We start from the raw sequence: 15,913 nt of genomic DNA, 5'->3' as shown, positions 1-15,913 counted from the left end.
ATTAAATCACAGCTTCTATGGGTTAGGAATTTGGGAGTGGCTTAAATGGGTAGCTGTGAGTCAGACTGTCTTCTTGTGCTGCAGTCAGGACAGTGGCCCAGGTTACTGTCATCAGAAGGCTCAGCTGGGCTGGAGGATCTGCTTCCAACAGGGCTCACTCTCATAGCTGCTGTCAGGAGGCCTCAGTTGGTTTCCACCTGGGCTTCTCCATGGATTGATGGGATGGCACTAAGTTTCCCCAGAGCTCCTGGTCTGAGCGTAGAGGAAGCCGTGTGGATACCATTATTACCGACTCACACACTGTCACTTCAGCCGTCTCTATTCTTTACACGTGATACACTAAGCCCAGCACATACCCAAGGGGAGAGAAATTAGGCTGCAGCCTTTGGAGGGAGCAGTGTTGAAGGACTTGTGTGTAATTTCTGACAGCCATCCCATGTCGCAAAAGGCCACTCAAATTAACAGAGTATTTTTATTTGTGGGATGTTTCCTTTGCCTATTTTTATGTTTCTTCCATCTCTACAATCATTTTCCTTTTCTTTCTATCTAGTGTGTATCAGTTTAATGGTTTAGGAGAAATGCAGTACAAATTCACCATTGGTCTGATACTGGGGATGACAATAGTGAATCTGCATCAGGACAGGCTCACCACACTCCTGTGTGCTAGGCTGACTCTATTAACATAAAATTTACCAGTGATAGCTATAAAATTCGGGACCTGAGTCAAAAAAACTACAGTACAGACATATGAGCAACAGGTAAAAATTAGTGAAGATTTTAATAAATTTTAAGATCCATTTGAATCAACACTATGATAGAACCACCATAACTGCTAATCAGACCGCAGCCTACATTGGCAGAAGTATAAGTAGAATGCCAATGTTCTAAGTCCTTCCATTCTCAGTGCTGATCAGACGTCATGTGGAATGTTGTATTTGCTTCAGAGAACCATTTTGTAAAAGGGATAAAGACAGATTCATATGTGCCCAAGGAGAGAGAATGGTGAAGGAATTCAAGCCTGTGATAATAATAATATCTATTTTTAATTATGCCTCCTTTTTGTACCTTTTGAAAAGAAATCTCAATAGACTGTTTTATTCTTTTGATATTCTTGAAACACCATAATAAGGTGGATAACCGTACTTGTTTTGGAATCAACCACCAGATTCCAAATCTCTGCTCTACAAATTAATGGGCAATTTACTTGAGTTCTTGAAGACACAGTTCCTGCAAATCCAAAGACTCAAGCTTGCCCAAGGCAGAATTATTCTTAAATGATACATGTCCTGATAGATCATGATGAAATTTGTAAAATCCAATGGTAAATAGAAAATATTTCAAATCTTTAAAAAGTAGTGGGGGAAAATTTAGAATGTTACTTAAAAAAATGAAACTCAGCAAACATTTTAATTTCAACATTGGAAGCTTCAAATAAATGGGGGGAAAATTTTTTAATTATAAAATAAATGGACTGTTGGCCAAGAAACTACAGCTAGAGAGGTATCATTCACTAGTCTTTGTTAAAGAAGGCATTTATGATATACAGAGATTGCAAGTTTATAATCCACATAATAAGTGTGTAGAAACTACTTGGAAAATTCCTCTAATCACGCAAAAAAGAAACTAGATCACTGAATTTAAGAAACATGAAGAAGATGGTAAAGAATATTTGATGTGCCTATGTGTGTGTGTTGAAATTCTTTTTAACACGTCATGTAAGCTTTCTTGAAATAGAATCGTATTTCATGGAAAAAAACCTAATACTATTTTGACATTAAAAGTACGAGATTATTTCTAAATAATCTCATGAATAGGCAAATTTTTAAAAAATATAACCTATTAATATAGGTTATTAATAGGTTATATATAAACCTATTAATACAAGAAACAATATAGCACTTAAGGCATATGTCTAAATTATTCAATATATATTAATAAAAATAACAGCAAAATGTAATATCCATCATTTAAAATATTTTATGACATTAAAACATTTTTTCTACAATTAATATTAGACAAATGTTTAACATAATTTTAACTATTTCGATATTAAGAAATATTCCTAGTCCATTTCTTTGGTTAAATAAGGAATGGAAAACTTGCCCCAGTGACTTGTTTGAAGCATGAATTCATGATGTTATTTTCCTGTGTGGTATTATCAAAGGAAAATCTTTGTATTTCTCTATATTTCTTACATTGTCTTCAATAAATAGAAAAAAATCCTAATGAATTTAATTGAAAACAAACAAATAAAAAAGCTATCTGCTTTGCTCTGAGAAGAAAAGGCAGGGCTTTGATTTCTGATGAAAATAGAAAAGAAAGACATGAGCTAAGTGCTAAAGTCAGCACATAGTGTCATTTACTCAGCTGGGGCTACAATACGTGTACTCAAGGGAGACATTAAACAGGTCTGTACAGTTTTCTTCCTGGAGAGTCTTCCTACAAATTTGTATAGCATGTAACCCACAAGACAAAATTTCATCTTCATTTACAAAGACCTTTTCACATATCTCAGTCATCTGAGTCCCATGACTTTCTGTTGACCTAGAAACCCTACTGGAACAAGTGTAATTATGCTAATAAGAGGAATTTAATCACTGGTCAAAAAATTCATCTCTAATGTGACTGTTCATTAAGTAAAACATTATTTATACTGTTTTTTAATTTTTTATTGTAAGTGAAACCTTGTGATTTTCCACTAATAAAACATGGACATCTATACGATGAGAGAAATAAGAGACCATACTTCCCAGCAGCTGTTGGACAATACTTCTACTATGACTGTGACCAAAATTTTGTGACTCCTTCAGGAAGGTCCTCGGAATACATTTATTGTACACGAGATGGATGGTCACCAAAAGAACCATGCCGCAGTAAGTAACTCTGTCTACCACTGCGTGCATATGAAGCTTCCAAAGACTGGGGAGAGGAGAGCACGTAAGTGAGTCCAATTAAGTCTTGTATGACAGAAATGGGGCCAAGGAAAGAGGTGTTCAAGCAAAACGACCAAATAGTACTTTTCCTTTATGAAGAGGTCTTGATGAAAATCATATGAGAAATACATGTGTGACTTTACAAGAATATCTGTATAATTTGTACATATTTTAATTATAAAAACTAACTAACAATAAATAACATTGAATATAGATATACCTTCTGGCACAAACATTTGGTAGTAGCTTCAGCTTTTCTTAAGATGCACAATAGTTTTGGATATTTATGCAGTCTTGCTGATAAATTGTAAAGATAATTTTATATTGCTATTTTGACCAAATTTATGTTTCTCATTTACTTTATTTTTCATTTTTGTGGTCCTTAGGAATATGTTATTTTGATTATGTGAAAAATGGACGTAGTTCAAGTTATCCAGGGAGATATTTACAGGGTCAATCTGTAAACGTCGATTGCTATTCTGGCTACAGTCTTGCCCAGGAGCAGACCACGATAACGTGTACCGAGGATGACTGGTTCCCTCCTCCCAGATGCATCCGTGTCAGTAAGTAAACTGCTCTGAGATCCCAGTATGTGTATAATTTTCTAAGGCTCATCTATAGTAACTGTGGCAAAATGTTTATATCAACTTCTTGTTTTGCAAATGTCCCTGTTTAGTTTTATATTTTTACAATTGCATAAAAGTTGATATATGTATTTCTTGGTAAGTGTATAGCAAGATAAATATACCTATTAGTAGACATTAGTCACAAATACAGTAAAAGAATTTGACCACGATACTTGCTGGTTAAATTATGATATTAATATGTACATTAAAATAACTTAATCTTTTGACTCAAAATGATTACAAAATTATGGTTTAAAATGAACAATAAATACAATGATAGCCAAAATGTCATTTACGTATTCAAGCATTGATATGACATTGTTACAGAAAAGCTATTTGTCACTGAGTTTCTCTAGGATACATTACTAGGAACGAGTCTTCTGGGACATTGTATATGTTCTCCTTTTAGAAAGTTTCCTATAGTGCTTGTTCCAGTATCAATAGTTCCTTCTGGTTTTACGTCATTGTTAATGACTGGTGATGTAATATTTTTTTTATTTCAGCATATCATGGGGGTACAAATGTTTAGGTTATGTATATTGCCCTCGTCCCCCCTCCCCGCCCCCTGAGTCAGAGCTTCAAGCGTGTCCATCCCCCAGATGGTGCACATCACACTCATTATATATGTATACATCCATCCCCTCGTTCCCCCCTCCCATCTGCCCAACGCCTGATGAATGTCATTCCTATCTGTGTGCTTAGGTGATGATCAGTGAAACCAATCTGATGGTGAGTACATGTGGTGCTTATTGTTCCATTCCTGGGATACTTCACTTAGTAGAATGGGCTCCAGCTCTCTCCAGGAAAATACAAGAGGTGCTAGATCACCATTGTTTCTTATAGCTGAGTGGTACGCCATGGTATACATATACCACATTTTATTAATCCACTCATGTATTGGTGGGCACTTTGGGTTGTTTCCACACCTTTGCAATTGTGAATTGTGCTGCTATAACATTTGAGTGAAGATGTAACATTTTAATATTTACAAATTGAGTGGCTATAAAATGTTATAGCATTGTAGTGTTAATTTACATTTCTTTTATTAGTAATTGGGTTTAGCATGTTTATTCATAGTTTAACTGGCATTTAATTATTCCCATCTATGAAATACAGTTTGATCTTTTGTTAATTTATCTTTTGGGGAGCTTTTGGTACTTATTTGTTGGAATCTTAGTAATTGTGACTATTAATTCTCTTTGAATTATATGTAATACAAATGGATTTCTTTCTGTGGTTACTATTTTTCTTTTCTTTAATATTTATTGTGAATATAAATTGTTCATTTTACTAAAACTTATCAATCTTTTTCCATAGTTAATGTATTTGTTTCTGTTGAAAGTAATACTTTTCTTTAAAAACAGGGACATTGTACTGTATTTTATTGTAAAAAGTTACAATATTTTCTCTTCCCTTTTTATATTTTTAATTCATTTTATGTCTATTTAATTCATGATAATAACTATATTTCCTTTTTAAATATGGGAAACCCAACATTTCCTCAGAAACTTTTATTATACCTTTCTATAAAGTATATTATATATTTATATGTGTATAAAATGGCTGTTATTCTGAGTGCTATGTTACACTATTAGTACATAATTTTTCAACCAGTAACCTCTATCTTAGTTATATAGGTTTATAATAAGTATGGATATCCAGTGATGACATTTCATCCTTGCCTTTGTTCTTTATCAGTCTCTTTTTTGAGTCTCATCATTCAGTGTCTGATGATACTATTATTTTTATCTTTTTCTTGGTAGACTTTTCAAATACAGGTTAATGATGCATCTTGATTTGATATGTAATTTCTCCTGATAGCAGCAACTCAAATGTTATGCCTCTTGCTTTGGTTTTGGAGCTGGTAGAGTCAACCACGTATTTATCTCCTTTCTTTCTCTCTCTTTCTTTCTTTCCCTCAGTGACTCATATCTCTCTGGATCAAGTTATTAATAAGAATTTTGCTATTTTACTGTTCATGCTAGGCCCTGTACTTTAGTCATTTATCTACTTTATGGTGATCATATAATTAACAAGTCTTAGCTTTATCTTCATAATGAAATGTCAACATTATATTATCAACATATATTCAATCATCAATGAATCATAGAACTTTTCAGTGGAATCAGATCTAAATCTCTAATAACCAGCAGAGAACAAGCAGAGGAATTCAAATATACTTGAGTAGTGCAGTAGATATATGTTGGAGTGCGTTCTGAGTGAGTGGAAATTGGCTGTGGTTTCTTTTGAAACAGTCCCTGAAAAGAAAACATTAGCCAAATGGATCACAGAATACCAGTTTCCCTTAATCTGTTGTAAACTTGCCTTAGTAATGCCATTTTGACTGATGCTTCTGAAGGTACAGTAGTCCCCATTGTCTGCAGGGGACAAAAGGTACAGTAGTCACCCTTATCCATGGGGGATACATTCCAAAACCCCCAAGTGGATACCTGAAATGGCAAATAGTACCAAACCCTATATATACTATATTTTTTGACTAATAACCAGGAAGGCTACTAAGTGACTAATGGGCAGGTAACCAACAGGGTGCGGCTACACTGGACAAAAAGTGGGTTCATGCCCTGGGCAGAACAAAGCTGGATGGCACAAGATTTCATCATGCTACTCAAAACAGCACAATTTAAAACTTGTCACTTGTTTATTTTTTGAATTTAGCACTAAATATTAAATATTCCATTTAATATTTTTGGACCATGGTTGACCACAGGTAACTGAAACTATGGAAAGAAAAACCACGGAAAACGGGGGACTCCTGTACCACTTTTTCAGTCGTCTATAGTAGACAGTGAACCCCCAGGATTTATCAGTATTTTTTAGTGGTGAAATTGATAATTAAATCAAGAATCTCTGACTATTACTAGATCTATATCTAACATTCTTTTTTTTTTTTTTTGAGACAGAGTCTTGCTTTTTTGCCCAGGCTAGAGTGAGTGCCATGGAGTCAGCCTAGCTCACAGCAACCTCAAACTCCTGGGCTCAAGCGATCCTCCTGCCTCAGCCTCCCGAGTAGCTGGGACTACAGGCATGCGCCACCATGCCCGGCTAATTTTTTCTATATATATTTTAGTTGGCCAGATAATTTCTTTCTATTTTTAGTAGAGACGGGGGTCTCGCTCTTGTTCAGGCTGGTCTCGAACTCCTGACCTCGAGCGATCCACCCACCTCGGCCTCCCAGAGTGCTAGGATTACAGGCGTGAGCCACCGCGCCGGGCCTAACATTCTTAATTAAAACAAAATTTTTGATGATCCTCCAGGTATCACTTTTTAGGAATTTACATATAGTCAAATCATTTTTATTTTTTGCTACACAGTTCTATGACATTTGAGAAATACATTAGTGATGTAAGCCCCATTACAAACTCTAGCAGATGAACAGTGTCTTTGCTGCCAACACGTCCCTCATGCTAACGTTTGTAGTCACATCATAGCCCACCTCTAGCTCCTGGAAACCTCTGATGTATTACAGATACCTGCACTGCTGCTTTTTCCAGAGAGTAACATATATGAAATCTGTTGAGTCTGGTTTTCAGTTGGCATAATTCGTATTGTTAAGTGTATCCATAGTTTGCTTATTTATTTAATTGTTTATGTTGGTGAGTATCACTCCACTGTGTTATGTACCACAGCCTGTTAATCCATTCACTCATTGAAGGACGTTTGGGTTGGTTCTGGTATTTGTGAATCATGCTGCCAAAAAATATTCACCTCTAGTTTTTCATATAAACAAAATTCATTTCTCACGGCTTGTTATCTAGAAGTGGGTTTGCTGGATCAATGGCAAGTATATGTTTATTTTTATAAAATACAAAGAAACAATTTTCCTGAGTGTACTTTCTATATTCATATACCCAATGTATGGGAGTTCCAATTGTTTCACAGTCTTGCCAGCACTTGGAACAGTGAGGGATTTTTCTCCCATTAAATTATCCATGGTAATATGTGTGTGGTGGTATCTCATTTCTTGGTGATTGATGCTTCTGAGTCTTTTTTTCTGTGCTTATTTGCCATCCATATAACTTCTTAAGGTGAAGACTGTTCAAATCTTTTGCTCAATTTTCATTTATTTGCTTTGTTATTACTGACTTTTGAGACTACTTAGTATATTCTGGTTATCAATTCTTCATTGAGTAGATGTTTTGCAAATATCTTTTCCCATCTGTAGCTTTCCTTTTCATTCTCTTAACAATGTCGTTCCTTGAGCCAAAGTGTTTAATTTTGATGCTATCCTATGTATCACGTTTTTCACTTATGGATTATGCTTTTTGTGTCATCTAAAATCTCTTGACCTAAACCAAGCTCATATACTATTCTAGAAGTTTACATTTCACATTTGGGCATATGACCAATTTGAGTTAATTTTTGTATGAGGTATGAGGAATATGTTGAGGATTATTATTTTTCAGTTGGATGCCTTATTGTTCTAGTACCATTTATTGAAAATACCATTTTTTCTCCCTTGAATTGCCTTTGCTCCTTTGTTAAATAGCAATTGACTCATATATATAAGTCTATTTCTGGATGCTGTCTTCTCTTCTGTTGTTCTGTGTGTTTATCCTTTCACCAATATTATGGATCCTTTTCCTTAGTATAGCTTTATCTAAGTCTTCAAATCTGGTAATGTGAGTTCTCCAGCTTCTTTTATCTTTTTAAGGGGTGTTTTGTTAATCTAGTTCCTTTGCCTTTCTGTGTGACTTTTAGAATCACTGTGTTCATCTGTCCAAAACACTGTGCTTGGTTACTGATTGGGACTGGGATACATTTATAGATCAATTTTGGGGAGAACTGATGTATAACAATATTGAGTTTTTCAATCCAGGAACATGGTACATCTGCTTATTTAGTTAGATCACTGATTTTTTAAAGCAGTGTTTTGTGGTTTTCAGCATAAAGATCCTGTATGTGTTTTGTTAGATTTATAACTAAATATTTTGTGTTTTATCATGCTTAAACTACAATTTCAATTTTTTTAGTAGATATAATTTGTTCATGTTATCTATTTCTTCTTAAGTGAGCTGTGATAGTTTGTGGCTTTAATAAGTTTCATAATTCATCCAAATTGTTGAATCTATTGACATGTCATTGTTCATAATATTCCTTTATTTTTCTTTTAACATATATGAAAAGTGAAAGTGTAGTGATGCCATTTTTGTCATTGCTGATATGGCCAATTTTTCATATGTATTTTTTTTCCTAAGTCTGTCTAAAAGTTTATTATTTTAGAGATCCTAATGACAAGCTTTTGGTTTCATTCTTTATATGTATATTTACTTTTTTAGTTTATTATTTCATCTTTGAACTTTATTGTTTTCTTTCTTCTGCTGACTTTGATTTTAACTTCTTAAAACTTTGAGACCTTCAGACTTTTTCTAATGTTTTAAGGTAGAAGCTAAGGTCAGTGAAGCAGAACCCTGTTCTTTCCTAATACAGATATTTTGTAAGACCAATTTATTTCGTACTGTTTCGGTGTCATTCCCCAAATTTTAATATGTGGTTTATCCATTGGTGTTTTGCTGGAGTAGGGTGGATTGCCAAAAAGGTTTACTGGGTTTTGGGGAAGGGGAAGTGAGAGTATTGCCAAAGTCTTTTTTGTTTCTTGCTCTTCTCCATGTTTTTTAGCTAAAAGAACAAGCTTTGGAACTTTTTAAGTTTGTAGGTTTTTATACGTGGCGTTGGAGACCTTGAGAATTACCTGTATTAAGTTTTGGTTTAAAAGGCTGTTTGTTATAGATCAACTTGATCTTTTCAAGGCTTGGTTTTAAACTTCATTAAGGCTGGTGTGGGGTACATTTATCCTAGCGCTAGTTGTTTAGAATTTTCATAAAGCTTCTTCTGGTGTCTTTACTAAATGATCTGGATGTTCAAAGGCATCTTTCAACTCTGATCAAATGTGAATGTCTCCTAATGTTGTGTGTTTTCTGGGAATCTGTCACCCTCTTGTTCTCTGGTGGTTGTCCTTCATCTGGTAGTTACTTTTTGTCCAGTCTCAGGGAGTTTTGCCCTATTCTACAGTGTGTCAGTATTCAGCCCCAGATTTAGGGAATTACTGCGCAAATCCATAGAGCTCTTTCACTCCATAGTTTCTTCCTGTCTGGCTCCCTGCCCTGCAAATTCTAGTGACCTCAACGTCCCTGAGAACACTGATTTTCATTTCTTCTATTCAGCACGACTGCCGTTTTCTGCTTGGACTCTTTCTGCCTGTGCTGTTGTCTGGAGAATTTCTCCAAGTTTAATGTCACTTTCAGCATAGAGCCCCACTCAGTTGTCTCTTTTGTTTTCTATTTGATTTCTGCTCATATTTTTATTTTTTTAAATTTATGCTTATATTTTTTGTTTGCTTTCTTTTTTCTAATTTCTTGTAAACAACAATTGATTTTTGGTTTTTATTATTTTCTTTGATAGCTATTTAGTAAGTTTCCCTCTAAGCACTACTTAGTGTCATCTCACAAAGTTTTAAATATGTCTTTATTATCATTCAATTCAAAATATTTAATGTTTACTCTTTTGATTTCGTCCTTTCCATGGGTTATTTTTAAATGAAGCTGGGTTCTGAGAAAAAAAAGCCTAGTAATTGACAGTAACTTTTACAGTCAGTTTACAGAAACAGTAACTTTTACTCTTTCAGGTTAAGTTATACATAATTTGAGGAATCTTTATTTTGGCCTTGGAGGAGAAATAAACGTGTTGGTCTTTCTTATCTTCTTGGAATTCCCTGTGTACCTATGGTTTGATGCACACCATAATGATGACATTTCAAATTCTGGGAGCCAAAGGCCATGGCAGCTACTCTGGCAGATTTTCTAAGATCGTCACCTCCTCTCAGATATTCCAATTGGCTAAATAAGTTCTGGGATTACTTAAAATATCCACACTAGGCAAGATTTAAAATTCCCAGGAAAGAACACATTGCCCACCGAGTTCTGGCATGCTGTAGGATTCTGGATTCATTAGACAAACAGATTTCTAATTATTTCTTAGAAGAGATTATAAGTGTTTCAAATCTTGCCTTGTTAAGGAAATTGAGAAGGGGTCTTGATGTAATATCTTTGGAAACTTGTAACTTATTTCCTTTGACAGAAGAACTTGGATGATTATGATTATCTAGGTTTTCACTTAACAAATGACTCATTTTTTATACTGTCATATTATTTAAGTTCTTACAAAAATGTTGTTGAACATATGCTTATCTTTTCCTGATTTTATCCCATTTAGAAACATGTTCAAAATCAGATATAGAAATTGAGAATGGGTTTATTTCTGAATCTCAGTTTACATATAACTTAAATAAACAAGCACAATTTAAGTGCAAACCAGGATATGTCACAGCAGATGGCAAAACATCAGGATCAATTACATGTCTGAAAAAGGGATGGTCAGCACAACCCACATGCATTAGTAAGTAATTTATTACGTTAGTTGTTATTGTACAGATGATACGCAAAAGTTCTGTTCTATTCTTTTTGAGGGGGCTGATGTGGTTTTACTGGACAAGATAAAGACTTTGAGAAAAAAGTGTACCTGATTTTTTCCTTTTAAGTTTAATTACTAGAATATCAGTCTATCTTTGCATGCTAGGTTTTATTTTTTATTTTCTTTCACTTTAAAGCATCCTGTGATTTAGAAACTAGGAAGCTTTATGTACATTCTGGTGTAAACTCATTTATTTTTAGCTGAGATCTTGATGACAATTATATGTACTTGTTTTAGGTGATGATACTTTTATGTCAAAATCTTTGCTCTTAGATGTTAAAAGTAATGTTTTTAGTGAAGGATATGGACCCATAATGCATAATCTCATAATAATTTATACGCTTGACGTTGTAGGATAGATCCACTTGTGATATCCTTCCCCTTAGAAAATCTTCACAGTTATACTGATAGCGGAGAAAGAGAAATGTTTCTAGACGGTAACAATTTTTGCAGTGTTGAAAGATTTCCCTTCCATGCTATCTAGATATTTATAAAGATTTTCTAAGAACAATTCACTCAGTTTATGTTATTTATCCCAAAGCCTCTTAGTACTATTTTTGAGATGATATTTAATATAATTGCTTTAAGTGACATGAACACTTAAATATCCATTCATACAGTTCTTGTTTTTTTTTAAATGTCTATGCTTAATATAGAGTCTAGCTGCAAAAAGATGTTACCCCTCATTGAATCTTAAATTCAGCTGATGAAAAACATAACTCCCCTCATATAAAACTCATTTTATACTAAATGTACTAAATTTTGATCCATACTTATTAGAGGACTCTCTTATAATGGAAAAGAAAATGTCCTATATAATAAATGCATTGATCTTTTTATTCAATTAATTTATTTTTCTCTTTAACATATACATCATAATTACTAATGAGCCTCACATCTTAACTTACAAAATGCTATTATGTTTTCCCATAAACAAAGTAATATACACCTGCAGTGGCCTGTTTTGTTCCTAATATTTTCATAAATGCTTAAGTATAATTTAATTGAGAAAAATGTTCTTCAGACAAATTTTTCAGAATGTTTAAATGATGAGAAAAATGCTATGTGGAAACACTTTTCATTTTTAGTAACTATTTCAGGACAATATTTTATCATTGGATATCTTAGATTATTTGTATACCATACTTAATTTATTAGTATATACTAATCAATAAAGCTTTTTCTTATTTGAATGGGAATTACTCAGAATGTCCATTAATTACATTAGAAATGATATTCTCAATTTTATTATGTACTAGAATCTTGTGATATGCCAGCATTTAAGAATTCCAGAACCAAAAGTAACAGCACATGGTTTAAGCTCAATGATGTCTTGGACTATGAATGCATCGATAGATATGAAAACAGGCACAAACTCACCACAGGTTCCATAAAATGTGAACACGATGGCTGGTCGGATACACCCATGTGTTATGGTAAGTACTGTTTTTTCAGGATAAAAATAAACCTGCATGTGCTCCATTTTTTAAAATTTGAGTTGTGCAGAGACCTTTTTTTTTTTTTTTTTTTGTTGAGACAGAGTCTCACTTTGTTGCCCAGGCTAGAGTGAGTGCCGTGGCGTCAGCTTAGCTCACAGCAACCTCAGACTCCTCGGCTTAAGCGATCCTACTGCCTCAGCCTCCCGAGTAGCTGGGACTACAGGCATGCGCCACTATGCCCGGCTAATTTTTTCTATATAGATTTTTAGTTGTCCATATAATGTCTTTCCATTTTTAGTAGAGACGGGGTCTCGCTCAGGCTGGTCTCGAACTCCTGACCTTGAGCAATCCACCCGCCTCGGCCTCCCAGAGTGCTAGGATTACAGGCGTGAGCCACCGCGCCCGGCCTGCAGAGACATTTTTAAGGAGCAATGATTAAAATCATGGTATCTCCTGATTTAACACAAACTTGGAGAAGAAGCGTTTTGAAACTCAAAGAAAGACATCTATCTTTAAAATAGTACATTAAATTAATGTTTCCTATGAGCCATTTATCTCAGCTTTGTCATTGAAGTATAATCCCTTTGTTACCCAAAATGCAAGCTTTCAAATTATTTAGAACTGGGCACCTATTACCAAAATTATTCTTACAAGTTCCTGAGCTGTTTTGTTCCTGAATTTCAGCTTTACACCTTCTACCTCGAGTGTTAATTTTTGTACTTCCTGAGTGTAGCTCTTTATTTTCTAACTTTGACCAGTTCTGTGGACCATTACATGAATCTCTTTTATGATTGCCAATCAGCCATCTGTTTTCCAGGGTTAGAAGAGGGCTTGAATCCGTGGGAAAATGAGCGTATATACAGTGTTCCAAGCCAAAGGAATAGTAGGTGCAAAGCTTTGAAATATAAATACCAATTTTCACTTAAAGAATTAGTATTTTTAATGTAAGACAGTAATTTCATGCTTCAAATACGTAAAATATAACATTAAATTTTACAAATGTCAGTGATTTAAACCAGATTCAGTGTAAAGGACTTGAATTTACAAATTACTTTTTAGGACAGATATAGTGCTGTTTAATACTAGACTATTTCTCAAGCGTCCTATATGAATTTAGAGACTATATAGAACCTAATATGCTATGCAGCAATTTTTTTTTTAAGTTAACAGGTTTATCTAGTGCCCCTCTGTGTATGACTCACTCTGTACCTACCTCGTTTTTACACGGCATATATAATTTTACTTTGGCAATGATTGATTATATATTCTCATCAAATTACTTTACGTTCCTTTTTAGAAAGAGAATGCAATCTTCCAAAAATACATGTGCACTTAGTTCCCGATCCCAACAAAGACAGTTACAAAGTTGGAGATGTGTTGAAATTCTCCTGCAGACCGGGACTTACAAGAGTAGGACCAGATTCAGTTCAGTGCTACTACTTCGGATGGTCCCCTAACATCCCAACATGTAAAGGTGAATATTTATTTTTAAATTGCTGAGACAAGAATTAGAACTTTGAATACTAATATTTTTTCTTCTCTTAATTTTCTTGGGCTTCCAGTATCTCTAATGTAATGCATTAAGTGAAGGACGTGTGGTGGGGGTGTGTACCTCAGGTTCCCTTATTTAAGTTAATCTCCAGTTGTTTCTTGAGAAATGTATTGGAAGTATTCACAGCTACATATATGGTGGCTGTCTCAGTCTGTTTTGTGTTGCTATAAGGGAATATTGAGGCTGGGTACTTTATCAGAAGGTTTTATTTGCCTCATGATTCTCACGGCTGTAGGGTTCAAGATTGGGCATCTGCATCTGCTGAGGGCCTCAGGCGGCTTCCGCTCATGGGAAAAGGAAGGGGACCCACCGTGTGCAGAGATGACCTGATGAGAGAGGGGGAGGTGCCAGGCTCTTTTTAACTAATTAGTTCATGGGAACTATTGGAGTGAAAACTCACTCACCCCGAGGGAGGGCATGAATCTCTTCATGAGATATCCACTCCCATGGCCCAAACATCTCCCATCAGGCCCCACCTCTAAGATTGGGGATCAAATTTCAACATGAGGTTTGGAGGGGACAAACGTCAAGACCATAGCAGTGGATGAAATTGGAGGGACTTGTTTTGTTACTTTTCATTTTGCCTACAATGCCACCATTAATATTGTACAGTTAATATAGCCTGGGCTTTAACTCAGGTTTCACTGAGTGTGTCTAAACAATATTTAAGCAGCTTAGAGCCGATTCAATTGCATGTATTGGTTAATCAAATTTAAAATATGGTGATCAAATGCTTGCCTCAGTGATGGTGTATGTTCATGAAGTTACAATGAAATGTTTCCAGGAATATGAAAATTAACATATTTTCATAACAACATTTTCTACTCCATTTGCATGCCTCTTTAAAAGATCAGACTAGTGAACATATTTAAAAACTTTTAATATGCCTCCAAGATGCTATTTCAAAATCCGTAATAGAACTTGGAAGTATAGATCTGGTATAAACAACATTGTTTTTTTTATTGTTTAAGGATGCTAAATAAATTATATAATGAAGAATAAATGAGGAAGAAAATCTCTCCATTTTACTGGATTTTTAAGTTGTAAAACAGACAATTTAACTATTATTTACATAGTTTTTCTACTGTAGAGCAAGTAAAATCCTGTGGTCCACCCCCTGAACTCCACAATGGAGAATTTAATGGAACAAAGAAAGCAGAATATGGACACAGTGAAGTGGTGGGATATGACTGCAACCCTGGATTTCTGATGAAGGGGACTAGTAAAATTCAATGTGTTGATGGAGAGTGGACGACCTTGCCAATATGTATTGGTAATGTATAAAATATTAATGTTTAAACTTAAATTAACATTGTTTTGTATTTATATAAACATGAAAATTGTGTTTCAACAAATAAACATATTTTTGTGAAATTCACCTAGGGGAGGAGAATACATGTGGAGAAATACCTGAACTTGAACATGGCTATGCCCAGCCTTCTTCCCCTCCCTATTACAGTGGACATTCAGTGAAGTTCAATTGCACAGGAACATTTACCATGATTGGACATGGATCAATTACCTGTAGGAGTGGAATGTGGACCCAACTTCCTCAGTGTGTTGGTGAGAATACACTTCTCCAATCGACACTTAACGGTTCAATATTTTTATTTCTTTTTTTTTTTTTTTTTTTTTTTTTGAGACAGAGTCTCACTCTATTGCCCGGGCTAGAGTGAGTGCCGTGGCGTCAGCCTAGCTCACAGCAACCTCAAACTCCTGGGCTCAAACGATCCTCCTGTCTCAGCCTCCCGAGTAGCTGGGACTACAGGCATGCACCACCATGCCCGGCTAATTTTTTCTATATATATTTTTAGCTGTCCATATAATTCTTTCTATTTTTAGTAGAGATGGGGTCTCGCTCTTGCTCAGGCTGGT

The 15,913-nt window shown here is 34.8% G+C and overlaps 1 protein-coding gene across 1 annotated transcript in view; it reads left to right on the top strand.

The window, feature by feature from the left end:
* The window catches only part of LOC138375782 (complement factor H-like), a 66,030-nt gene that overhangs the window by 32,450 nt on the left and 17,667 nt on the right, over positions 1-15,913 (top strand). The window contains exons 8-14 of the mRNA XM_069459613.1: positions 2,679-2,873; positions 3,320-3,496; positions 10,790-10,972; positions 12,307-12,483; positions 13,784-13,960; positions 15,129-15,311; positions 15,422-15,601. Of these exons, the coding sequence (XP_069315714.1) occupies positions 2,679-2,873; positions 3,320-3,496; positions 10,790-10,972; positions 12,307-12,483; positions 13,784-13,960; positions 15,129-15,311; positions 15,422-15,601 (1,272 nt within the window). The remainder of the gene's footprint in view (positions 1-2,678; positions 2,874-3,319; positions 3,497-10,789; positions 10,973-12,306; positions 12,484-13,783; positions 13,961-15,128; positions 15,312-15,421; positions 15,602-15,913) is intronic.

The sequence above is a fragment of the Eulemur rufifrons genome, chromosome 27, assembly GCF_041146395.1.
Source record: "Eulemur rufifrons isolate Redbay chromosome 27, OSU_ERuf_1, whole genome shotgun sequence".
NCBI classification, from domain to species: domain Eukaryota; kingdom Metazoa; phylum Chordata; class Mammalia; order Primates; family Lemuridae; genus Eulemur; species Eulemur rufifrons.
The sequence above is the reverse complement of the archived record's forward strand: the minus strand, read 5'-3'. Positions and strand labels throughout refer to the sequence as shown.